This window comes from Populus trichocarpa, chromosome 6 (genome assembly GCF_000002775.5).
Source record: "Populus trichocarpa isolate Nisqually-1 chromosome 6, P.trichocarpa_v4.1, whole genome shotgun sequence".
Taxonomy (NCBI): Eukaryota; Viridiplantae; Streptophyta; class Magnoliopsida; order Malpighiales; family Salicaceae; genus Populus; species Populus trichocarpa.
The window spans coordinates 9,627,297-9,654,920 of NC_037290.2; the positions used below are offsets into that span (position 1 = coordinate 9,627,297).

Below are 27,624 nucleotides of genomic sequence, written 5' to 3' on the forward strand. Positions count from 1 at the left end.
AAACACAAAAGAAAAGAGCTAGCACTCTAAGGTATAACAATCTCTCTCTTTTAAAAGGGTTTAAGAGATTTCTCGTTGGTAGTTCATGTGGATTACTGTTAGAGACCGAACACTTGAACGACTTGTAGTTTGTGATAACCCAGTCTTGAAGAAATATTCAAAACTAAAATGAACATATAATCTTCAGGTTATCTTCATATAAACCCTAAACAACTCTAGATTTGTCTAATAGGATCCTTGGAATTCCAATTTTTATTTAAATTTATTGTTTTCGCTGCGTGTATGTGTTTCATGAAACTCAACACAACAATCCCACCACCACTTGATACAAACATTATCAACACTATAAATACCTTCACTACCACAATAAATTTGTTATTGTCAGCCTTAACTATCCACTACCATCGTTACTACCACAATCACCGCTACTACCATCACTATCATTTTTTTCATTTTATTACTGTCAATCCATACCTATTACATAAAAAACAATAGCTTAAGTTTTGGATGAAAATATTTTCCTAACATATCCACCAATAAAAAAATAACTTATGTTTTAGAAAAAAAACATTTTCTACGAAACAAACACACATCTAATTATAGTTTCTTATAATTAGATTTAGAAAAGTTTTTTAAAATATGTTAGACACAAATCAAGAATAGAAAAAAGAGAGTATCATGCGAAATATTAATTGGATAAAATCTTATAATATGATTTTATATTATTCTCTCACACATTGTTTCAAATAAAAACCTTTTGGATTTAAATTATAAAAGTCCACCACAATCTTGTGTTGAGATTTAATTCAATTCAAAAGAATTGATTGGTAAAATTGCATCAATTGATCACTTGGTTAAAGAAACTTTAATATTAAGGATGACAACTTTAGCTGGATCTAATTGATATTGATCTAAATGAGTAAGATATTTTATGGATAGTTCTGGTTTGAGCATGTCTAGTAAGGACAAAGTCAATTTTCAAGTGAGTAATGAATATTACTTTACCCAATCTCAAACCTGACTTAAAATCTCTTTATATTCATAAAGTTGATAAAATTTACAATCCTATTATTAACTTTGTGTATGTGTATATATATAGAGTTAGGATTATGTCTCTCACGCTCTTTTCTGTCTCACTATAGACTAAGCTAAAGATCAATAACAATAATAACAACCTCCTCATGTAGTTACCAACTCCACCCAGCTTGAGCTTCCATTATCTATCTCTTCAATCTTTACTTGGACATAAAGCATTTATTTCACTCATCTTCTCAAATTGTTTTTTATCAAATCCTTTCTTTTATGCTTTATTTTGAAATCTCAAAAGGTATTAACAATTTCTCCTTTTCTCTCACTTCTTTTAAACCTCTTTTAGTTGTTTTCTTCATTTAATTTCATGTTTTTTTTGTTTTTTTACAGGAAAAAACAAAACCCTAGCCTTTCATTTTCTTTATTTGAGCTTCTATTTCTTGTTTTTCAATTTTCAATTATAGTTATTGAGGATTTTGTGGGTTTTTATGACTAAAAATTGGTCTTGATTCTTTATATTTTTAGGGTTTTGTGTTTATTTTTGCAAATACAACAATATTATTACTGAGTTTCTGTTTAATTTTGGATTAAGTTGAAAAGTAGTAAAACTGTTATAGTAATGAGTACTGCAAACATATACTATGTTAGGTTTTGGTATATAAAACTCATACCTACTATGTAATGAGTGTACATAAATAATAGTTTTGAATTCGGGTTTAAATATATATAATATTAAGTGCTCGTTTGGTATTGAGGTTGAATCTATTTTCCATCAAAATTTGAGTTTTTTTTCAAATTAATATTTTAATGTTTTTGGATTATTTTGATGTGCTGATATCAAAAATAAATTATTTTTTTAAAAATTATTTTAATATATTTTCAAACAAAAATTATTTTAAAAATTAATTTTTATCACACTTCCCAACAATCTCTCAAAGTTGTTCTGGGTGTACCTTTTGTCAAATACCATATCCACAGGGATGCACGTGTACAGTGTACCAAGGAACGAGCTCCTCCTATTGGTGAGTAATTTCACAAGTATGGCCAGTGTATTCTTCACTTGAGCACGAAACCAAAAAAATAAAATAAATTAAAAAAGGCCAGTGGTTCCATACCCATGGTCAAGGATCATAATCACCAAACTTGGTCTACAATCTTTAAAGACCCAGGCAGACCCTGCAAGTTGAACGTGCAAACATGGAGTCCACAATTTTAGACCAATTGTGTCCAAAATCTTAGTAAATCACTAAGTATTTAAGGGATGATTTGGACAGGTCTACTAAACACAAAGTTCAAAGGCGTGACGGTGGTGATTGCTGCTATCACCACCGGGAGAGGTGCTTTCTTGGATTCTAAAGAAAGGGGACGCAGCCTACCGATGGGGCCAAAGCATCTGTGTTATTCTTCTTTACCTCTTAAGATTGTCTTCCACCATTCAAGCTATTCTCCTCTCCCTCATAAGCTTAGCTTTGCTCTGCCATGGAAGCAAAACAGCCAAGCCCCCCACGCACGCAAATCTTACTGTATTAAAAGACTGGACTTCCACATGATTTATACCAAAACTTAAATTTACATCAACCTTTCAATTATTTCTGTGATCGGCACAAACTAGAAGGTAACTTTTTGGTTGAGCCCACAGACAAAACTCGCATGCCATGTGCTAATTTGATGAGTTCAAAAAACACAAGCCTTCAAGGTTGTGGGCGCTTCTAACTGTACATGTTAATGATGTTGTCTTACTACCACCCTTTTCTTCCATTCCTTGGCTCAAATACTCGTCTGATGGAGTTGCTGCTGCTGTCACAAATTATCAAAAGAAATTCTCCGAGAAAAGAAAATTCCAAAATATTTCTTTTGAAAGAAAGTCCAAAAAATGCATCACTATAATCCCTAAAGAAATTGAACAAGTGGGATGCATGCAGATGGTTTTGATTTATCTATAGCTACGGCTTCAGGCCCCTCCACAGCTTTTGAATAAATGAACTTAACACTTTGCCTAATCTACCATGACAATACCCCCTCACCTGACGGTCGGAGCGTGCTAACACCGCGCGTGGGAGAGAAACCCCAACTGGCCGTGTTCCGCGAAAACGGCATCGCATCTCGGGGCAAGAATAAAAAAAAAGGACGAGTAAATTATTCTTTAGTGCCTGAATTACAAACCTCATTGTAACTTTATTCTCTTATGTTTATAGTTTAGTCCCTTGACTATTGTCATTTATAAATTCCAAATGTAGCTTTTGATAATTTAAATTTTCAAAGAAAACCAACACAGAAGAAGCAAATGTTTTTGTGAAGTAAATGGTGTTTTTATTTTCAAAATCTTTTAATTTTTAAGGCGATGAAGTACTTTTTTTAATTAAAACTTCACTTAATTAGTCAGAACTATCATAATTATAGAGCAATTAATCAAGTTATAAAAAGAAAGATAATTTTTTTTATGATATAATAAGTGAATATACTTAATATTTCGTGATCACTTACTTTCGATTCAATGAAAAAAAGTAACATTTACTTTCCTTTTTTAAGAAAATAATGAATTTTATTAGTTATAATTGAATTATAATTTTATTAGCTAATGCAACTACAGAATAAGTGGTTAAATTATTAAGTGATAAGATGAATTATCACACTACAATATATCTAACGTTGTAAATTCAAGTGCTGGCTGCTGAAGAAAGAGTGGGAAGTGTAAGCTTGCATCCAAGTCCTCTTTTAAGACATGAAGAGCTAAGTTGTAGGTTTTAAGACATTAAGGACTAAGTGGTAATTACTTTCAAAATCCAGGGATGGAAGATAATTTACTCAAAAAGAGAGAATCCAGGAAGGCTAAAGAGTAAAGACACTCAAGAGTAAAGAATAACGTTGGTGTCAGGTGTTTCTCTTACTCTCCAGCGAGTTAGCCGTTTTCTTTAGCTTCACTCTCTTTCTTAAAAGAAAACATCGATGCCATTACTTTTCTTTCCTCCTTTTCTCTCCTTAATCCCCCCCTACACATATAGCACGCTCATTTCTTTCTCTTTCGCTCTGTACTTATTAAGAGAGAGGGGAAAAAAATAAGCCCAACAGCCCTGATCATCATTACAGACAACGCAGACACAGTCTAGATTATTGCCGAAAAGGGAATTTTTAGTTCAAAATTGTCCTGAAACAAAGTGTAGATAGCACTAAATAAAAAGAAAAGAAAAGGAGAGAGAGACGGTAAAGGGTTTTGATATCTTGGATTGGAAGAATAAGAATGGGATCATCTTCAGGGCAAAGCAGTGGATCATATGATCTATCATTCAAGATCTTGTTGATCGGTGATTCTGGGGTTGGCAAAAGCAGTCTTCTTGTCAGTTTCATTTCCAGTTCCATTGAGGATATTGCACCAACCATTGGTATTAAAACCTTCTCTGTCCTTTGCTTTCTTTTTACTCTTCTGTGGATTCTTAGCTAGCTAACAGTCTGTAACGCCTTTGGATCTCTCTTCATGGTTGAAACTTGTTCAGTGATTATAAAACATGGTTGCCAGTTATGAGTTTTTGCTCCTTGTTGATTGTTCTTAATCAGATATATTAAGAGCTCCTTATTTTAGTATGATTTATTAGTTGGTGACGTTTATATAGCAAGTAAAATCTGTTTCTTTTTGTCAACCACAAGTAGTTGGGCCTTATTTTTATGTTGGATTCTTCAATGCTTAAACTACTTAACTGTGTGATTAGATAATTAATTATGAAGTTGCGTATGTTTACTCTAATAGAAAATTGTAACTTCAGTTGATCTACTGGAAATTGAGTTCTCTGTAATGATTATGCATTGAGATTCTTTGTCTTTGTCTTTGTCTTTGTGTGAAGGTGTGGATTTTAAGATCAAGCAGCTAACAGTAGGAGGAAAGCGATTGAAGCTGACAATTTGGGATACAGGTATAAAATGCAATCACAGCGTTCTGTTCTTTTAGTTCATATTACCTGACTATGTAGACTACATTTTGACCTTATGAGCTGAGTGATGGAGCCAATAATGTCAAAGGGTTCTTAAACTTTGTTCTTACTAATTTTAAAGTTGCTAGCAATGGAACAGTTAGATATCAAATATAACACAGAAACTTTGGAAAAACGGTTCACTTCCTTTTTCTGTAGTGAGATGTGGAGTGGCTTTTCTGGCTTGAATAAACATTGACTTTTGCACTCTTTTAACGCAGAACTCTTTTTTCCCTTAACATTAATGATACCAGTCATGAAACTTATGTTCCAATCTGTGTAATTTGATTCATAATATCATTTTGGTTCTTGCAGCTGGACAGGAGAGATTCAGAACACTGACTAGTTCTTACTACAGAAATGCCCAAGGGATCATTCTTGGTAAGCTAAAAACCGTATACATCATGTGATTTTGTTCATTAAGAATGTGGTGCTGCTTGCAACCTGCAAATAATCATGAATAGGAATTAGTGCAAAGTCCTTTATGGCCATGAAAATCTGATCGCAAAGTATTTGAATCTATCTCTCATGCTAACTTCATTTCTAAGATAATTTCTATTTGTTTTTGTAGTTAAACTCTTGTAAATTGCTGTATATATATCATGCTGAACATAGAATATCTTATTCCATTTATATTGAAAATGGTTGTTATAGTATCACAGTCCAATTTTTTAGGAGATTCCCTTAAAATTTGAAGTAATCCATTAGCTTTCTAGTAATAAATATAGAATTATTAACAAGCATATCCCCAACAAGGCTTTCCAAAGTAGGGGAAAGTGGTGCTTTCATCTTATCTCTTAACCTCTTCAACATAGTAGCATCCTGATGACTATGTCATTTGTTATCATGATTTACCCCTACATTAATAGAGAACCAGCTTCGGCACATGCATTCTGCAGGCCTCGCAGAATTTTTGTTATATTATTCAGCTCGTTATGGGAATCTATTTTTTGGTCTTTCTCACCATTTTGGTGGGACAAATTAATATGAATTTCACCATGCTGAAAATCATGTTGATTGTTTCTGTCATATACATGCTAGTAATTTCAGTCATGTACAAGCTAGTATCTATAACTCCCACTAGTACTCTACCACTTGTTAATTGATTATTTTTTTGAGAACATCTTTGAAAGTATACCCCCCCATAATTTTGACTGCCCATTCTATAACTGATATCTGCTTAAATTACAGTTTATGATGTGACAAGGAGAGAAACCTTCACGAACTTATCAGATGTGTGGACTAAAGAAGTTGACCTTTACTCCACAAATCAGGATTGTGTCAAGATGCTTGTAGGAAATAAAGTTGATAAAGTAAGTTTCCCCCCCCGGCCCAAGAGGATGAATAAGTTAACAGAAGACTATAACAAATCTTTAATTCAAGGTCAATGTAGACCAGTGGAACTCGTATTTAAAAATCGTCCGTTTTATCCATGTCCTGGTGCAGTCTAATGTGTGCCCTAAAACTCCTTTTCATTTCTCTTCATATTATTGTTCTATTTTTTCCCATGATTTCAGGATTCTGAAAGGGACGTAACTAGAGACGAGGGGATGTCTCTTGCTAAAGAGCATGGATGTACGTTTCTTGAATGTAGTGCTAAAACTAGACAAAATGTGGAGCAATGCTTTGAAGAGCTGGCATTGAAGGTACTATTTGAGAGTGCATGAACTGTCTGGCAACATGATACATGCATCATTCTATTCCATAATCACGATTAAGTTTTTTGCCACCCTGGTAATAGAATAAACGATCAGTTAAAATGAGCAGAATTAAAATAGTATAGCGGCATTTGCAATTGGAGCTCTCATGTAAGGTAACTTCCTGTTTTTTTAAAAATAGTGCTACTTGCGTCTAGCATACGTGTCCATTTTCATTTGAAAGCATAAAATATTAATTTGTCAGATTGGTTGATGTCTAATGATGGAAACATTTATTAAATTATTTCCCATTTGTCGTTTCTCTGAAAGAAAAGACGCTGCTATTGTCCTAGAGATATAAAAGTGATTCAGATTATATACAAATGAATTACATTTGTTGTTCTCAATTCTGATATTTAATAATTTGTGTTTTAGATAATGGAGGTCCCTAGTCTTATGGAAGAAGGATCTACGGCAGTGAAGAGAAACATTTTAAAGCAGAAACCAGATCAGCATCCACCTTCGAGTGGTGGTGGCTGTTGCTCTTAAAGGCTGCAGCAGAAGGCCTCTCTATATGAGAAGCATGACTTACATATCAATAAAAGTCACAAGTAGCACTGCTGATGGCGCATGTACAATGAATTTCCACCTTAACAAATCATGGACATATCGTGTATATGATAATTGCTTTCCTTGTTTCTTTGTGTTTGTACTGTTCCTGTTGTCAATGAGTTGCCTTGATCACTATTGTACCATCTCATTCTGGGAATTCAGGCACTGAAATAACATATATTAGCTTGTGTAAATTTGTTTGCCTTTGTTTTTGTGGGCCAATCTTTCCATATTTCCATTGATTCAGTTGTTGTGAGTTTATATCTTCGTCTCATCTGTTTTTGTATCTTTGTATTCACCCTTCAGCCATGTAAATATCAAATTGGGAATTCTTGGTCAAAATTAGTGTAGAAGCAGCGGGAACTTCTATAATATTCCATGTAAAACAGATACTTCAAAACCTCTCACCTTTCCGTATCAGCCATATCCAACAAAGCAGAGTGATATCCAAAAGGCTGCTGTGATTGATTTTGGTAGAACACACCGACTTCAAGCTAGCAAAATACAGAGCTCGACGACCATGTCTCTACCACGGGATACTCAGATCCATGGGAAACAGGCACATTTTGAATGAAAAACATGCAGGTATCGACTGCTTCACATATAATGTAGTGTTTTTGAAAAAAGAAAAAAATAATAATGATAATGATATTGAACATCCTCAGAGAATTAATGTAGTTTATAAAGCACTGCCTTCGTTTCCTTAGGATGGGTTAGGTGAGAGTGTGTTTGTTTTTGTGATCAAATAAAAAAAACATTTTAAAAAAACAGTTATTACAATTCTAATACTACAAGAGAGTTTCATGATACTACAGCTTAATTTTATTATTCAATCCTATGATACAATAATTAGTTTATTTTTTCGTTTTAATGATCAAATTGTAAATTATTTTAAACTTTATAAACAATCCTGAAACGTTTCAACTTATGAAGTTCGATCATGATATAATTCTATATCATATTTTGATATTCTAATTTTCTTTATGAAGTTCTTATAGAACTCCCAGGAACAGTAATAAGGTACAATAATAATTCCTCGTTAGTGTCAATCGGTTTTTAAGTTTTATTAACAAAAACTCCATGACAACATTGTATACCAAGACAATAATAAAATTTGATTGACCATTAGCGAAAAATTTGGTTTATGTCCCTAAAATAGAAAAATTGTTAATTAGATCATTTGAGAATTTTGCTGTCTGTCTGTTTGTTTCTAATTAGATAAGTCTGTTTGTTTCTAATTAGAAAAGACTTATCGATTAAGTTATTCATAAAAAAATAAAAGATTCGTCAATTAATCAGTTCATTGATCATTTCTAAGAAAGATATTAAACCAGTATAAATGATAAAAATTAAACTTTGACTCTAATCTCTTGAATATGCATATTTGCAAATAAAAATAACAAAAAATAATAATAATTTAAGTATTTTTAACATAATACATCAAAAGAATATAAAATAAAAATAATTTTAAGCAAAAAAAAATTCAATTTTTTAAGAAAAACACAATCCAGTGAAACTTTTTCTTTAATTATATTAACAAAAATATATTGTCACTCGTATAAAGGTATTTCTTATCTAATCTAGTTCTATTTTCTTAAAACTTTATTATAAAGTCATTGGACATTCCAAAGTACGATTGATCCCTAAACGTAGGTGTCGGTAGCAATTGGTGTTCTCAGCTTCCGATTTGTTTCAGGATAAACTTTAAATGGAGCCCTTTTAATCTTATACTCTGAAATGGATTCTCCATTTAGAAGCTGTTCCAGGATTTGATTCGACTAGGAACGAAAAGAACTGGAAGGCAAAGACTGAATAGACAATGCTACTTTAGAGCTGACTAAACTACAGAGACCTTCGGGCCAGAAATTAAGGAGCTCGTGTCTTAAAAAACTTCAACACCAAGTATTCATGGGCTAACTAATCACATACCATTCTCTCAACCATCCAAAACTCACTGGCACCAGTAATGATAGCATTGAACATTTTAAATTTGTGGTTAATAATAATAATAAAATCTTAAATTTCTAACTACCATTAGGTATAAGTTTGTGTTTGTGTAAGGAAGCTGAAGATGGTCACGATGATGCACTTCCAGCGGATTCCAAAATTCTGTGAGCTTCAGTATCTGGTTCAGGTAGTTCGCTTGGAATCTGCCATAACAATTAATTAGTAAATGAAGGAGATGAGATTCATAATCTCCATAATGAAACCAATGGTTGCTAACCTTTCCATATGAGTTTGCTGTTGTAGCGGAGGCACCAGAAGCCAGCAACAATCTAATAACATCAGCATGTTCACCTCTTGCTGCATGGTGAAGAGGCTGCAAAAGGGTTTTAATATCAGTGATTAGTGAAATGAAAGAAAGAATAGTGTTACATATACAAGGGTTGACAGGGGGGCGAGGAGGGAGTTTAAAACACAGCTACAGGTCCAATAAACTGTCACTCTAAGAACCCTCGTTAGCTCCCACCAGCTAAAGGACTGGGCAAAGCCACAGCAATGACATCAGCTGACTGGCCCAACACAACAATCCCAACAAGAGTAAAAAGAAACAGGAAACAGGAATCACATCATTTCTTTTTTGCCCTATTTTCTCCTCCTAACCAATTTCCAGTCAGCTCTAAGAATGCGGCCTCCTACCAAAACTCGAAAACCATTCAATTTATTATTGGAACTCACAGTATCACCCTCATCATCAACTGCCTCTAGCATCCTTTTCACACGCTCTGCACTACTAGCAGTGTTCAGTAGAAGTTGGGCTATCTCAGTAAATCCTGCAGCAGAGAACAAGGGCAGGGAGGGAGCAAAAAAGAAAAGTTCAACACTCGTTTTGATAATTTTACGGGGAAAGAATTCAGAACAAGTTGATGGTGATAAATTCTTGTTCTTACCCCCTGCGCAAGCATCGTGCAGAGGAATCGCCCCGTCTTCATCCTTGGCCTCCAAGTTTGCTCCCCTTTCCAAGAGTAGCTACAGAGGAAAGTGAAATAATTTGTAGTACAGTTTAACACTATAAAGCACCACCAAAAAGCAGTAAAAGAGAATAAATCGAGACCACTAACCTGGACACAGGGTAAATATCCATACAGGCATGTCAAATGGAGAGCCGTGTCACCATCTTCCACAGGTTCATCAATGCTGCCATTCAGGTTATCTGAACCAAAAACTAAAGTATGAGCAGAAATGAAATGGAGAGCCGTGTCACCATCTTCCACCTATTTGACTTAGGTGGCATTTTAGTGCCACGCAATGATGACAGGAATGAAATGGCAGTTGAAAACGTTAAATAATTTTTTTGTGCTTTCAAATTTCTGATTTCTAACTTAATGGGTGGAATGAATTCTGCACACATCATCCCTAACTCTAGAGATTTCTTACAAACCTTGCAATTACCAATCTTCCATTACTTCCTACTTCAAAAAGGAAATTTTTTTACCATTTCACATTTTGTTATAAACTAGCTACTCTCAAAGCCTTGGACTGGAAACCTATTGGCTGCAAGTCCAGAAGATTCTAATCAATGTACGAGTCACTGCCCATGTTCAACAATATTGTTTTATAACCTCCAAGTCATGTAACAAACCATCATCAATTTGACATTTGCACAAACTAAAAAATCCTGCATAGTGAAGCTAACAAAAGATCTAAATCGGCAGCAATATATTCTTCTAATCCCATGAAAAATCAAAGAATGAAACGTGTTATGTTTGATAATGCTCAAGTTCAAACTCCAATCTTTAGGAATCTCGCATTCCAAAATTCAATTACGCAGCTTCACTTCTGGGGTCAAGTTCAAGCATTATTAACTTTATAGGCAGGCAATGAACCCGTTATTAAACTCTTTCATAAAATTATTTCCACTATTTAATTTTCGAAACAATGGACCCGAATGACCAAATCTATCTACTCAGATGCAGAACCAGGCTTTAGAAGTGAGAAGTGTGGCTAGCCTAAACGCAGGCGGTAGGGTAGTTTTTATAAGAACTAACACCCAAAGGAGATCCTTTATATTATACAGCGTCTTCCACAGATCATAAGTAGGAATATACACAGCTCCACATCAAGCTTTGTTATTCGGTTGATTAGCAGCAACAGGCCTCTCTCTCTCGCTCTCTTTCACATGAAGATAATAAAACCCTATCTCAGCAGGATGTCTACAGCTATTCCTACCACTGAAGTCCACTCACCCACCAACCATCGCTGAATCTCCAGTCCATTCATTAGCAACTCAATAGAGATTACTGGTCAGCTTACTAAAAAAACCTTCCAAACTTACCAATATGAACACAGACCAATCCAAATACTCAAAAATCCAATCAACCCACGTATTTTCTTTTATCACACCAGTCCTAATTAAGAAGTAAACCCTTGAGCAAGAACCTAACCCAAATATCCAACAACTAGAAATTCAAGCAAATCAGTGCCAACTGTACAAGTGGAAAAAAACCCAAAAGGACAAAAAAAAAAGGGCAAGAGAAAAAGAGAAGATATCAACCTAGAGCATTGCGAAGAGCGTCGAGGTCACCGAGCTGAGCGGCGCGGGCGAGGTCAAGGAGGTGAGGAGGAATATCGGAATCTTGGTCAACTAAGCCGTCTCCTTCAAACAGAGCATTGTCTTCTTCGTTCTCCTCTTCTTCCATTAGATTGTCGAGATGTACTGCCATTTCTCGTTTTTTTTTTTAAATAATTCTCCGTCCCTCTGTGTTTGTGCAGGTAGGATACACAGGAAGGTGGAAGCAGACAGCTAAAACAAAAGTAGGGCTTCAGCAAGTAAAATAAAAGGAAAAAATAGTTCGCGGCACGAAAAAGAAAAAAGAAAAAAGAAATTATATATATAAGAAGTGGCCTAGAGAGCAACAGAAGTGGACCTTGACACAGGACAATTGATGGGCCTGAAACTGTGTAGAAGAAGACCATAACTCAATTATCTTTTGGTGGGCATGAACCCTATACCTCCAAGCATGGTGCCGTTCTCCACAGTCCACACTTTGTAAGAGATTGGGTTTGTCTTTGGAGTCTTTCCACTCCGCTCATTTGGGTCACTTGTGGCTTGCTTTTAGGAGGTGGTCCTTTTTTCGTATATCTTAGCGCATGCTGGATATGGATGATAATGGGTGTTAACAATCGCGAGTCCATGCGCATCTAGTGCAATGGCTTGGAAGCAAGCTACCTTACCATCTTTCGAAGCTCTAAAAAATATATCAAGTCTTTTATCCCTCGTTAATGAATCTTGATTTGTCAAAGGATTTATGTGATTATCCGTGGTAAATGTTGTAAGAATGTAAATACGAATAGAAACTTGAGGTGTGTATAGATATTATTATTTTAAGGATATTTTCTCAACACAAAACTATCCTCCAGGTTCTAACAAGTTACTCCTCTAAAGACGAGAGGGTTACAGAAACAACGACCAAGATAGAAGTGTATTGATGCAGACTTCACATGTACATTGTTTGAGAGTATAATAACAGTTATTTTTTAAAATGCGATGGAATAGAAGTGAAATAAAAAAATAATTTTTTAAAATAATTTTTAAAACATAAAAATAAACGGTTTCATGTAAAAGTGTTTAGGATAGACTAGCTAACACATTATCATCATACATGTGCAATAGTGAAACGACAATGAACAGTTATTTATCATCTTCCCTTAGCTCTCTCAAGTATATGGACGCCTCACGCAAAGTAGTCACATGCATTCGTGCTTCTCAACACCAACGAAATGTGGAAGTAACGAACTAAAAAAATTGTAGATAACCTTGTCTTTACATCATGGGTGTCATACTCTTAATCATCTTTCTATATACATGCCCACTTGTTATTAAAAAGTGATAGCACACGACAAAAAAAGGGAGAGATCACTTGGGTACAAGTTCCCTTGTCTTCTTTGATCTTACCATGAATGGTGGCGTTATATACTACTTTATGACAACCCATGTTGATTCGGTTAAGGACATTCTACACATAAATGTGGGTTGGCACTTAGAAAATATATAATGTCGTGTACATGTCGCAAATTACTAAAAGCTGGACTGCTTTACACTTTGGAAATTCAGGAATCAGCACAAATCTAAGTCTCTTTTAGGTACCATCAACAATCTAAAGTTCGTAATGCCGAGGCCATACACCAATTATTTTCACGTTGGTGTTCTCTTTAGACACATGGATCTCACAAGGGATTCTTTATATAAAGCTCTTCGTAGTTGTTAGAAAGTTTGGTTTATGTTTAGGCAATCTACTAAAAGCATGGTGAACCAGCCAAAAAGTAATGTTAAAACCTGGCAAAGTAAAAAATACATTCTGTAACATGAGGAGTGTAACTAGTACGAAGAGTGCAGATTATTTGTTTAAGTTTTAAGTTTGTTTTCTAAAAGTTATCAATTTGGGTATCATAAATTTTAATGTTACTGAAAACTTATATAATCATTAACTTTAAGATTCGTATGATTAGTCAAAATACGTGTCATATTAATAAATAAAAGAGAGAGAGAAATGCGTGCTGTAATATTATGGTATTCAAGATTCACCGCCTCTAATCAAGTGAGATAGTGCGAGTGTAAACGCCATTGTTGTGTGTGATAAACAGAGAGCAGAGTCTTCACTGCCTAATATAACAAAGAATTAGCACAATAACGGATGGCTTAAGGGTGACTTATCGTATAACCTACTTCACTAAATGATCGAGTACAAGTAGACCCATAAAAGAAGGGCAGACGTTAGCGGTGGCTTGCTTGCTATCCATTTAATATTCTGTCATATTAATGAAACAGACATGCAGATATGGGACTATGGAAGCCTTAGCTTTCTTGAAAACGAAACAAGAGAAGAACCCAATCCACCACTTTCGGTTGTGATATCGGTGGCTGCAAACTCATGCCAATGAAGCTTTGCTTCCACAAATTTCCCACATTTTCCTCTCAATCAAAACAAAGAAAAAGAAAATATTTATGTAACTTTTTTCTGAAGTGAATAATGCAACCATGAACAAGCCTGCAACCATTTGATTACTCAAATAATCCAACTTCGACATTTGTGATCATAATAATAAAAAAAATTCAAAGAATCATAATTAACAAATATGAATTGCATTAGTGAAAATGAAGTTAATAAGCCCAAATTGAATTTGGAGTGAAATAATCCCAAATGAGAAAACAACAATTTCCATTTTAATTGGATTAGTAATGGAAATCAACCAAGGGAGAAGCTGTGAGGACAAGAACTTATTCCTTGATGCAAAGTGGAACTTGGGTTCTAGGAGATCATCTTCAGGTGCCGAAAGATTAAGATCTAGTTGTAGGTTATTGTAGGTTATTTCTTGGTTTCTTGGATTCTTGGGACTCATGATCAAGACCATTAACTCTTCCCAAACTCATGGTTGATGTCGTTGTTGTTGTTATGGTTGTGGTTGAAGTGGCAGCTGCAAACGCCCTATGCCGTCTCATATGACCACCTAAAGCCTGACCAGATGAAAACTCAGCACCGCATATAGAGCACTCATGGACCTTATTAGACTTCACATTAGGACTACATAAAACCCTATTATTTACTAGTTGCAATGAAAGGGTTGTGCTTGTATTAATGTTATTTCGATTTTCATTTTACTCTTCATGAGTCATTCCTACCGCCGTTAACACTTTATTGTCTTCATGATCAAGGCTACCAGGTTTTGATTTCTTATGACTCGCTCTATGTCCACCAAGCGCTTGAAATGAAGGGAAACGCCTATCACAGGTCTTGCATTGGTAAACATATAACCCAGCATCCTTGTTGATATTCGTAGTAGTTGTTGATGCTACAATAGCCATGGGCTTAACTAATATTTTGTAGTTTTGGTTGTCTTGAGCTAAAAAAATCAAACAGTTGGCCATGTCTTCTTCCTCCCCGGTCCTTTCCATGAATTCAAATGAGGTGCTAGGACCAGGAGACGATGACGAGTTGTTGTAGATTCTTTGATCAAGTTCACCTTCACTCTCTCCAGCGTTAGATGAGCTAGAAGATGTCATGGCTAACGTTAGCGGCAAAGATGGCCCTGGTCGCTTGGTACGCTTGCCTTTGATGATTTGTTTTAGTTCCTTAGACCCCATCGTTTGATCTTGAGAAACCATCATCATTAATTTAATGATCCAAGAGGAACACACACACACAGTTAGAGAGAGAGAGACAAACAGACAGAGGTGAGGAGGAAAGCTAGCAAGGTAGGAGAGTTGGAGTTAATCTTATATTAAAAAGGTAGTAATGAATGTTGTCAAGGGAGAGGGAGAAGGAGAGGGTTTTTTTTTCTCTCTAATTAGAGCTGTAACCCTTGGACAGTTACATGAATTTCCTTACTTGCCAGTCTTGCGTTTTCCAAACATGAAAGTTATAATAGACTTATTAAAAGAAGAAATACAGATGGATACACATACACAGAGAGAATATAAAAGAAAGAACGCAAGTATGAGGAGGCGAGGATACTAGTGAGATTCGATTGGCTTTGAAGCAAACCCATTACTTTTTCTAAGCGATTCTTTCTGGAGGATTGGTTTGCAAGCCTGGAACCACAGAATTTTCGTTTCCCTCCCTTTTTCTCTCTCGCCTTTCTTGTTTATGTTTTATTAGTTAATTTTTATTTGCTTCACTTGTTTTAGTGCACTCATCTTTCTGCGCGCAGGATCGAGACAGGAGTACTGCTGAATTCTGGAACTAGTAACTGTTCATTAAGCAACGAATCATTTCTCGAATACAAGGGCAATAATCTTGAAAACTAAAGGTGGAGATATATAATAAACATTTTTGAGAAATTAGGATTGTTGACCTTTTGCTCTATGTGCTAATGGAATGGCCTATAGACTAATGGCATTACATTATACGCTAATTAAGTAGAGAGTTCATGTGGAGTTAACCCACACCTACTTCACATTCGCATTGTACACTGAAAACTTCTTAGATGGAAAGTGACCCAAAAATCACGTCGGCCATATATGACATAATGTTAAATCATTATTGATCAACTCATGAAACTTTAAAAATACAGGGACCCTTTGCATAACAGAATTGAATGAAAGTTGATTGGAAATGGAGAAGATGGTACGTAGATATACCTGTAAAACAAATCTCCTTTAATAAGATAGAGTATGAGGGATCAGGGGATGTATAAAAGTAGGAAAAACCAAGTGAAGAGAAAAGGAAAGATATGGAAGAGAAGAAGGTGAAAAAGATCATCCATGACCCTTTCACCTTCTTGTTCTTTATATAGTCAATGGACATTACATAGGGAGAAAGGTAATTCGGCTCATTCCTTTACCTTTATTGGTTCCAGAGACTGATTAAGAGATAAATGCTTTTTATGGTGATAGATCACTATTGAATATACATTTAATGAATATACTATATGCCCTTCTAGTAGGTTGGTGGTAGGTCAGGTCCTTTTGGGCTCAGTGCTATGTTAAAAGGAAAGTGATTCCCCTCTTCATTAAATGTATTACTATGGTTGTTTTGAAATAAAATTTAGCTAGGATATAAAAAAAAATATCATATTGCTAGCTTAATTAATTAGCATCAACAAATTAATCTGTTTATTTGTTCTCAAATAAACAAGCCTTTAACATAATTGTTTTAAATATAATAAAATATTAAATGCAAGGATAATAAATAACAAGTTGTTCTAGAGATAAATAATTTAACATAGAAGATATAAGATAACAACATTTAAACTCCATTGGAATTAAAAAAGATTTTAAAATATGTTAAACACTTAATACCAGTAGAATTTTTTAAAAAAAAGAATGGTAAAGTACAAGATCTCATTCGAATGACTATACTTTTTCTAACACATCAACATATTTACTTTGCTTGAATGTAGGCATTAAGTTCTTCAGTGTCCATAGGAACAAAATTTGAATCAAATGTCAATGGAATTGAGCCAACCTCATTAATGCCTATCGAAACATCATCATGCTCCTATGTATCTTCCTTATCACAGTCATCTTCAATCTCATTTATATTTATCAAATTTACAATTGAAACATAATTAACCGATAAACATTACATGTTGAACAATAATTTATTTTCAAACAAACTAATAACTAAAGGATCAAATCTTCCATTACCTTCATTTAAAGTATCTTGAATAGTCATGGTTGATAAATCACGGTGATAGATTTCTACTTTTTCGGTTGTCAAAGATGATGGATTATCTTCTACTATCCAATTTCCAGTATCAGGAAAATGCCTCAAAATTATTGGATTATAATTCCATCATTTCCAATAATTCCTACAAAATCAAAGTAAAGGTACACAATATAAGTATTAATGACGCTACTTAATAATATAAAATAACTTTTGAAGAATTAGAAAAAAGAAAATACTTTTGTTTCAATCTCAAATTATAATGGACGTAAACTAGGTTATTAAATATGTGATGCTCCAATTGATTTCTCTTCTTAGAGTGGATGTGCTAAAAAACACTTCAATTCTTATCGCATCCCGAAGAACTACAAGTTTAACTTAAAACTCATATAGTCAGCTTTTGAAGATTTGGAGCACAAGTTCCATATGTCACTCATCATTCATCTATATACAAAATTAATAAAAGAAATTATGTCAAGATAATATTTTTAAATTTCTTTGAATATAAATATAATAATATACCTAGAGGTAAATATATGCGATCGTTTCTTACAGACACTCTACCAAAGTCATGTTCTGCATTCCTCAACAACTTCATCTCACTTGTAAACTTGCTTAGCAGAGTTGCATTTCCATTTGAATACTTCTCAACAACATCTAAAAGTCTGAAAATGGTGTTTGTATATATATCCATTAGATTTACATCATATTGAAACTGAGAATTCAACCAAAATCTCACTGCATAAAGCTTCCTATACAATTAACCAACCCACCTATTGTTAATGATGTCTAGGAAAGGTTGCACCTTAGCCCTTTTCTTTTTAATTCTTTTCAATATTTCTTCCTTTGCAGAATGGATAGCCACATATAAATATCTCATAGAAGGTTTATCATCACTATCAACAATTTGTAGAACTCGAACTATTGGTTCGGTTATTCTTATAATTGATGCACATTCTTTCTAAAACATAAAGTTCAACACATTATCAATAAACCTATTTCCTTTATTATCTTTAGCATTATCAGAGAAGACTCATTCTCTAGATGTCACCATAGCTCTTAAATTGTCTTCGTGTACTAAAATGTTTTGCAAAGCAATGAAATTAATAGCAAAGCAAGTAGGAGTTGATCGAAATGTTTATTTCCTTCCAATGAACTTTCTCATAAAAAACAATGGATATCAATGATTATAAATATACTTTGTAATACTGGAAACATGATCAACAACATAACAAATTGAATGTAGCCTACCAACATCTTGGAGCATAAGGTTGATGTAATGAGTAGCACAAGGAGACCAAAATATTGAAGGAAATTCTTCCACCAACAACTTGCCAACAACAACATAATTAAAAGCATTACCAGTCACCATATGCACGATATTTTCAAGCCCAACAAACAAAACAACATCTCTAAACAACTTATATAATAACACAATAGTTCTTGAGGCCTCTGATGCCTCTACTGTTTAAAAAAAACAGTTCATTTAGGAGAATATACTAAGAAATTAATTAAAGTTCTCCTTTTTTGATTTGTTCATCCATCAATCATCAATGTGCAACTGGTTTTCTTCCAAGTTTCTCGATAACGCTCAACATAAATCTTCACTTCATTAACCATTTTTGCCAAGTAATAACCACAAAAAGCATGAAAATTTGGTCATTTATAACCAAGACTCATGGTTGTTACGACATCTATGGCATGTTGATAGTAAATAGAGTTAATAATATTAAATGACACACATGCATCAATCATCCATTTTGCTATAGCAAGATCACACCGTTCGACAACTTTTTTTTTCAACAACTTCGGAGAGACTTTTGAGCACCATAAGTTGTTCTTGGCATAAAATATACCCCTAATATTGCATTTTCTTTCTATTTTTCACAACTTGCAATTGATTGTTTAACAATACCAGTGATTTTACTTTCTTTGTTTGGTATCCTTCGATGGTAACATCTGCTTCTTACCATCAGCTTCTGCATCATCATCATCAACATCTTCTAATTATCTAATCATCCTCTCTTCATACTGTTTTTATTTTGCGCTATATTGATTGTAATTTGCTTTTATTTCTCTAGCTCTCCTTTTCAACATTCCCTTGAAGATTCAAAATCATTTGATGACGAACATCCAAAGGACATTTACGGCATTGTTCCACTTCTTCTTTATTTCCTACTAAATGTTGCTTGAATCGATTAATGTCTCCACCTGTAAAAGCTTTGGCACAATATAGCATACTAATTTTTTTTTTATATCACACATTAAGTTCAGGAGCCTCTTTGCAGTGACCCGATGCCAAATCTATATTTCCTCTTATACCACTTGATGTTGAACTAGAAATTAAAGGTTAAAATGATTGGGCAGTTGAAGAATCATTATTTAGAATGCTACCATGTTGAGAAGTTATTTTAAAGACCTGTAATAAACCAAATCGAACTTAAGTTAAAAACCATTATTGCTTGCTAGCCCATTTTATTTAGAAAAACTGATATGTTCATATACAAGCAAGTAGCAAGAAAAAAAGCTATTTCACAATACAGTATGAGCATAACCCATTTGGTAAAACTGCTAGCCCATTATATATATATATATATTTCTTCACATTAATATAGTTTAAGTATATTGAAGATGTTACTAATTTGATATACTTTGATAAAAAGATCAACTATAAATAATAAAATAAAACTTGAAAAAAACAGGTTAGAGCTTAATCAGTTCAATTCTTCTTGATGTACTAATTACTAAAATGTTAAGGGATTACACATCTAATTAACAAGATCACAAAACACATAAGCTACAACACTTAACCAAGTGTAATTAGAGTAAACAAAAATTAACAAAACTTGACTTCTCGCAATGCAAACACTACAAGAAACAGAATACATGCATGCTTCCAACAATAAACTTAAGCTTGGACGCTAGGAGTTTAGTTCACAAAATAATTAATGATGCAAGAATCATGCATGATAATAATATACAGTAATGCTTAATAAACATTCCCACAAGAAAAAAAAAATCCAACATGGCCATAGTTTACAACATATAATTTAATTAGTTTAAGGATATAAATAATAGCAAGCAAAGAGTGAATTATTTATTTATTCCAATCCATCTAAAATGATATTAGGAAATAAAGACTTCTCATATCCAAGATTCTCTTTAGAAAAGAAACTAGTTGCCAATCAAACTTCTGAATTAGCTTAGCTAAAAAGATTTACAATATTTATAGTGTAATATCAACTTGAATAGTGATAACTTTCTCTTGTTTAGTTAAATATTGACTTTCTCAACCTAAATCCATATTAATTTAAAAAGACCTCACACAGAGGAAGCTAGCTAGGATCGAAATAGTTTTGGACGGTGGCAGCAGAGCAAAGTTTTCCGCTTCCTATAAGGTGAATCAAGGAATATATTAAGGCGTGGAGAGATTCTTGGCGTACGGTATTATTGGAAGGAAGGCGCTGTGGGAGGGCACGTAAAGGCTAACGCCAGCCACCCAAGAGGGCACGGTGTGAGTGGTTCGGCACTCTCATCCCTTAAGCAAGGTCAGGGGTTCGACCCCTTCTTGTGTATGGAGAACCTCTCTTGGGGAGCACTTTACCCCTCTGTGGGCCGACTCGGTGCGAGCGTGGATTAGTCTGGACCGGCGTTCAGGACACCGCGTGGTTTATACCAAAAAAAAAAAAGGCTAACGCCAGCCTTAGTTATGCTTAGGCAAAGTAAGGCATCGAAAAAGTTCAAACTATTTTTGTGTGTGGATTTTGTTGGTGGATTGTTCCTCGCTGCCCACTTGCCCATCCTCTTCAAGCAATCTCTCCGCTGCCACGCCACTTCTTTCCTTGGCTTCAAACGGTACCGTGTACAATACATTACTGCTAATTTTTGTTTTTTTATTTAATTAATGACGGAGAAATAAGCCTAACAGTACTGCGACCTGCAATAAATGTCTTTCCCTTATTGCGCGCCTCTCTTCTCGGTAAAATCGCCATCACCAATGCGAAAATGGTAGCTCCTTAGCGACGGCAACAAGCCAGGATTTTTTATTTTGAAAATGAGATAATGATTGTTTTTTATTATAATTTTTTAAAATAATTTTTTAAATTTGATTTTTTTATCATTTATTTTTTTATATTGTTAAAAAAATATTTTTTGAGAAAAATCATATTATTAAATTTTATAAAGTAACAAAAATTAAAGTGGAGGAAACTATTGTTCACCCAACACCCGTTGTACTATATTACAATAATAATACACAATGTTTTGCTATCTGTTTTTTTCTTCTTCTTTTTTGAATTTTTGTTATGATTTTTTTTTAAAATTTTTTTTTGTTGATTTCTTCTTTTAAAATTGAGATTGTTGAGAACTTAACTTTGTAATTTGCTTTTTTTATTTTGCCTTTACATGAGGTTAATGTGGTTTACAGGTTTGCCAAGGTAATTTTATTTGTTTTTGTAATACACCCATTTTTATTACAATAGTAATACACTCATTTTTTTTTTGTAATATGTTTTTTTATTTTTTACATTAACACATCAAAACGATCTGAAAATATATAAAAAAAAATTTTAAACAAAAAAAATTGAATTTTAACCATCTAAACAAAAAAAATTGAATTTTAACCATCTAAATCTTAAATGCACCAGGTTCCAATGATTTTCACTGCTTTCAATTCTTAACTAAGCATCCAAATCTTAATTTTTACATAAAGTTAGTAAAGGAAACACCTATAATATCAAATAAAAAAATACTTCAAGACTTTTAAAATTAGTTAAGATACATGCAAGTTAATTCAGACATCCACATTAATAAAAAAAAAAATAGTAACATTATGCTATGATATTCACTAAAGAATTCTAATCTACCAACCATTCAATTTTTATAATCAAAAGAAAAGTATATAGTATATTGACAGTCTAATTGTTAATAAAAACTTTTAAAGGGTTAATAGCTTTTATATGGATTTTCCAGCATAATTATCATAAAGGGAAAGTATATCTAAATTAAATTGACAAAATCTGCTCTCATTCGTTCAGAAAAGAAAGAATTATTTACATAGGCACAAAGTGGGCTTCCCTACTACATAGTATAATTTTTATTTGAGCCCATATATTCCAAGAAGGCCCACTTCAAGATATCTGGGCTTCATCGAATCAAACCAGACTGCTCCTTCTTTCGTTGCTTAAATTTTTCTTATTGGTGTCTTTAAAATAAAATCTGTTTTCTTTTTTCATAAGGTAATATTATTACAAGAAAAGCTAAAATACATGGGAGATCATTTGTAGCTTTTTTATAAAACATTATAAATTGTTAAAATATTTCCTCATATTTTTTATTCTTCTTAAACATATATTTTTTTTCTTTTCCTTTTCTTTTTATATTTTTTTGTTATATTTTTTTTTCAAAATTATTTTTATCAATTTTATTTTTAATATTGAGATGGTTGAGAATTTAATTTTTTAATTATTTTTTGTCTTTCTATGAGGTTAGTGTGGTTTGCGAGTTTGTCAATATAACTCAAGTTACCTCAATTTATGAATTTGGTGACGTTTTTTTTTAAATTAATTAAACTTGACTTTTTTATAGTTTATTGTTTTCTCATATTGTTAAGAAAATAATTTTAGAGAAAAATCATGTTATTAAACTTTATGAAGTAACAAAAATTAAAGAATGTAGGAGAAATTATTGTTCACCCAACACTTATTGTACTGTATTACAATAGTAATACAATAATATTTTTCTTTCTTTTTTATTTTTTATTTTTTTATTTTTGAATTTTTATTATGATTTTTTTTTCAAATCTATTTTTATCGATTTCATCTTTCAAAATTGAGATTGTTTATAATTTAACTTTGTAATTTACTTCTTTTTATTTTGCCTTTATATAAGGTTAGTATGGTTATAGGTTTGCTAAGGTAACTCAGGTTGCCCCGGTTTACGAGTTTAATGGGTTGTTTTTTTTTTTTTTAAATGAACTTGACTTTTTTTATTGTTTATTTTTTTTCATATTGTTAAAAAAAAGTTTTAGAGAAAATTCATATTATTAAACTTTATAAAGTAATAAAAATTAATAGGGTGTGAGGAAATCATTGTTCACTCACACACATTCACTGTGAATGACAATAGTAATCCATAATGTTTTGATTTTTTTTCCTTTTTCTTTTTGTTTTTGAACTTTTTTATGATTTTTTTTCTCAAATTTTTGTTTATCAATTTCTTCTTTTAATATTGAGATGGTTGAGAATTTGACTTCATAATTTGTTTCTTTTATATAAGATTAGCATGGTTTGCGGGTTTGCGAAGATAACTCAGGTTGTCCTGATTTACGCGTTTGGTGGAGTGTCTTTTTTTAATTGAACTTGACTACTTTTTTGTCTAGTTTTTTTTCTCATATAGTAAAAAAAAAATAGTTTAAGAAAAAAGTTATGTTATTAAACTTTATAAAGTTCATGGACCTATTCACATGTTTGGCTGATTGACTTAGTTCACATGTCTGACAAGCTTAACTTTTTAAAATTAGTTTTTTTCTTTCATTTTTAGATACTTGGTTAATTGGAAATTCAGTTTTATAATTGGTTTCGTTTCGCCTTTTATGAGGTTATCACGATCTATAAAAAAAATCTCGGTATTGGGTTGGAATTTGATTTTGCAATCATCTATTTTTGTTATTATATAATTAAATAAAAAATAGTTTTGCAAAAAAACAAATCATAATCCTAGTGGAGTCCATAACTCAGTTCATAGGTTTGACGTACAAGCTCGGCTTACCCGATTCATAGGTTTGACGAGTTTTCTCACCGACAAGATATGCTTTTTTTTTAGTCTTTTAATTGTTTTTAAATTTTTTTTATTTCATCATTTAATATTGGATTGGTTGGGAAACGGAATGCATTATTGATTTTTTTTTGCTTTCTAGGGATAATTATCTCAAATAAATATCTATTTTTAGGTTGATGCTTAATTTTATAAGCATCTATTTTTATTATATAATTAAAGAAAAAAGTTATAGAAAGAAAAATATTAAACCCAATAGAGTTCATGACCTGGGTCGCAGGGGAGACGAAGTCGATTCAATCTGTCATTGTCTCAATATTTTTTAAAAAATTATTATCTTGAAGTTTTTTAAAAGTTTAGTCATGCTTTTATTGTTCATCAAGGTTGCATTTAAACCTATGAAATTGATCAATTTAAATCGAGTTAGCTCTTACATAGTTTAATTAAAAACTTGAGTTAGGTAAATAGTTGAGTTGGAAAATTTCAAAATTAACTCACTTAATCAGATTTAATAAAACCGTTAAAAAAAAATTTCATGTTCTTAATATTTTTTTTATATTTAAAAAAAAATCCAACCGACAGTATATCACTGGAAAAATATATCAGTGTGTGCATGGCGTGGGAAAATGGTGTGGAAGATGATGCAAAGAAACGCGTCTCACTAGTCAAAGACACGGGCATTAGGAAAGCCTTATCAATTTTGATCACTTTAAAAATTATATCCAGATGTCAATTTAGAGTATCCTACTATTATTATTAACATTATCAATTAACATTATCAATTAAAAATCAACATCAATATTTACATTGACAAAAAAAAAATTAAAAGAGCAAAACACATTTTAATATTGCAATAGATTTTTCTGTCGGCCTGAGCTTGTCAGCTCTAAAGGCAAATTAATTCGTACATGATTTTACGTTATTAATTTACGTCATTGCGGCAAGTAAAAAATGGAGTACGAATGCTTGGTACAAATGATTATTTAGTACTAGTTGAATACTGAGGATTTACGTGCTCTAAATATTGAATACTTGCTTAATTTTCAGCTATTGTCTGCTTATTACTGCAATAATATTATATTGGAGTATTATTAATCTAATAATCATCACTTCAAATCTCACCATTTTTATTTTAATTAATAAAAATTAAATATAAAATAGTATTAACCTAAACTTAAAAAATAATATTTTAGAGCAATACAAAACTATTCGTCGTATCTTTCCTAGTTAAGGTATTGGTTATTTGACAGACGTTACATCTATGCCGGCGAAATCCAACCTTCGAAGCACTACTGTTTAATGTTTATAAGACAAACCTTGCGAGTTCAACAAGTGGGGTCCCAACAGGAACCAGTCTCTAGTGCAAACAGGTTAGTAGTGTAGGAATTGAAGAAGAAGTCTAGGTATTGAATATGCATGGATGGAACTTGTGTGGCTGTAGGAAGAAGAAGTCTTTAAGAATACTTTGAGGGCGTTTGGCATTGCTGTTGGAAAGCAATTTTTAAAAAATTTGAATTTTTTTTTTGTTTTGAAGTAATATGTTTTTGATGTTTTCAAATCATTTTGATGTGCTGATCTCAAAAATGATTTTTAAAAAATAAAAAAATTATTGTTGGCATACTTTTCTGAGTGAAAAGCACTTTGAAAAGCAACCACAACCACACTCCCAAACACCCTCTTTAACTTCATGAAATTGACTATATATATATATATAATCTCCTTAATTCTTCGTGATGTGTTTTAATTTATTACCTTGTACTGATGTCCATGAAGAAGATGTGCTCCAAAAACAAGCCATGATTTTCTCATCAGTCGACTGAGACATTATTAATGAGGTGTAAGATAACTTAGGGCTCATAATATATCATGAGCTTGATATTTTGTAGGTGCACTCTTTCCGCTCATGGTGTCATTCATAAGGTTTGTTGTCTTTTGGTGAAAGACAAGCCTTTCTCAGTCATCCCAGGAGATGTTACCCTTTTTTGTCCTGATGAATACAGAAATTGTCGTTTGCTTCTTCTTTTGTGTGAAATGATGAGAAGGAAAAAGGAAAGACTGGAGTCCTATGAAATGCGACCAAGTGATCTCCTGTTCTTGCATGAGTGTTGTCCTACTCTGATCATTCCCTACTGGCTAATTAAGGCTCGTCGGTGCACCACAAAAACACAGTACTTACAAACACATTTTCCTCTTTGATTTCTTCTTCTTTTATGCATCTACATGACTGTAGCGTGTAATCTGTCTCTATTTTCCTGTCATTTTGTTTTCCTGCTGTAAAATAAAATATTAGAGGAAGAAAAAAACCGGGAAAGAAGAACAGGTACTGTACGTATGGTTTGGTCGACTCATGATCCGAAAGGTGATGAAATTATTTAGAGCGAAGGGTCCTACTGGTCATGTGATGGTCACCTCACCACTACTAAAGTGATCGGCTACAGCTGTCAATTACTGGTTTGTTAATAATTATCTGTGACCAATCACTCCCTCCAGCCTGGTAAGGTAACGTGCTTGATGCATTTTGGTGCCCCCACCTTCCATTCCAGCTCGATATCTTGGAGTTCGTGTTCCTGAAGAAGTCAAAAAAAACAGCAGAAGGGGAAAATAATGGCCGTGCTTTTGTTAGCAGCAGGAAACTAGGTTAGGTTTTGCAAGCAGCGTTACCGTTCTGATATCTTTCTAGCATCTTGATAAAGATATTTTCAATTCTAAAACATCATTCAGTTTAAAAAATTAATATCAAATTAATTTTTTTAAAAAAATAAAACCATTGAACTCTTCTTTTTAAAATGAATTTATTAACACCAAATTTAATTATTTTTTTTAATGGCTAACCAAACACTCTAATATTCAAAGACTAATTAAGACGTTATAAAACGAAGCTTTGGACCGATATCAATGGAGGAATCAATTAATGTTGAAATCCCTGAATATATACCCTCGACAGGGAGTCTAAAATCCGGTCGGTTTGAGTAAAAAATTTGAAAATCTAATTGTACGTGTAAATAATTTCTAAGTTTCGGTTCAATCCTCAATCGAAACTGATTTTCTAGGCTAATTGAATAATTGAGTGGGTTCGGGGTTTCTTCACTTCTTCTTCCTCTACAAAAGTTTAGGGAATTCGACAAAAAAAAAAGTGAATTAATTAACAGTAACCAAATGCAAAAGCTTGATCCCTGTCTCTGTCCTCCTCTCCTGCTTTTTTAGATTAATGAGAAATTATCTAAAAACTATCCAAGAAATAGGGAAAAAAAACTCATTTTTATCAAATCTCCAAAATTAACCAAACACGTTTATATTTTAATTATTTCAGTTTTCTTGGTAATGAAATAGTAATCAAAATATATTGTAAGGATGATTAGTGAAGTCACCCGATAAGGCCCACGAAGTAATATAATTAAATTAAAATAGAAATACTACAATTATGTCCCAATTATACGAGTGATATAATCATGTTAGCCAAATTCCGGTCCACACTATTTCAGTAAGTAATGAAAAGTTGGCAAC

General features: G+C 32.9%; 3 protein-coding genes across 3 annotated transcripts; 1 reads left to right on the top strand and 2 right to left on the bottom strand.

The window, feature by feature from the left end:
* The first annotated feature begins 3,894 nt into the window (after positions 1-3,894).
* Positions 3,895-7,434, top strand: LOC18100125 (ras-related protein RABC2a). The gene is made up of 6 exons (XM_024603065.2): positions 3,895-4,409; positions 4,866-4,934; positions 5,307-5,372; positions 6,183-6,304; positions 6,509-6,637; positions 7,064-7,434. Exons 1-6 carry the CDS (start codon positions 4,268-4,270, stop codon positions 7,175-7,177), a joined length of 642 nt encoding a protein of 213 aa, XP_024458833.2. The 5' UTR covers positions 3,895-4,267; the 3' UTR covers positions 7,178-7,434.
* A 1,663-nt stretch (positions 7,435-9,097) lies between these two features.
* LOC18100126 (uncharacterized) lies at positions 9,098-12,231 on the bottom strand. Its single transcript, XM_024603190.2, has 7 exons — positions 12,109-12,231; positions 11,736-11,984; positions 10,303-10,394; positions 10,132-10,210; positions 9,920-10,014; positions 9,465-9,560; positions 9,098-9,390 (listed from the first exon to the last, which is right to left on the bottom strand). Exons 2-7 carry the CDS (start codon positions 11,902-11,904, stop codon positions 9,316-9,318), a joined length of 606 nt encoding a protein of 201 aa, XP_024458958.1. The 5' UTR covers positions 11,905-11,984; positions 12,109-12,231; the 3' UTR covers positions 9,098-9,315.
* A 2,183-nt stretch (positions 12,232-14,414) lies between these two features.
* LOC127905436 (zinc finger protein ZAT5) lies at positions 14,415-15,323 on the bottom strand. Its single transcript, XM_052453647.1, is given in 3 exon segments — positions 14,415-14,470; positions 14,473-14,542; positions 14,544-15,323. Coding segments are annotated over 3 exon segments (906 nt in total).
* Between the last annotated feature and the right edge of the window lie 12,301 nt (positions 15,324-27,624).

Bases quoted from the DNA above. Each gene is read 5' to 3' on its own strand.
- LOC18100125 (XM_024603065.2), top strand. From the start codon at position 4,268: ATGGGATCATCTTCAGGGCAAAGCAGTGGATCATATGATCTATCATTC. The intron at 5,373-6,182 runs GTAAGCTAAAAA...CTTAAATTACAG, and splicing joins TGCCCAAGGGATCATTCTTG to TTTATGATGTGACAAGGAGA. The intron at 6,638-7,063 runs GTACTATTTGAG...TTTGTGTTTTAG, and splicing joins TTGAAGAGCTGGCATTGAAG to ATAATGGAGGTCCCTAGTCT.
- LOC18100126 (XM_024603190.2), bottom strand. From the start codon at position 11,904: ATGGCAGTACATCTCGACAATCTAATGGAAGAAGAGGAGAACGAAGAA. The intron at 9,561-9,919 runs GTGAGTTCCAAT...ACCCTTTTGCAG, and splicing joins TTGATGATGAGGGTGATACT to CCTCTTCACCATGCAGCAAG. The intron at 9,391-9,464 runs GTTAGCAACCAT...TTGTTATGGCAG, and splicing joins CAGCAAACTCATATGGAAAG to ATTCCAAGCGAACTACCTGA.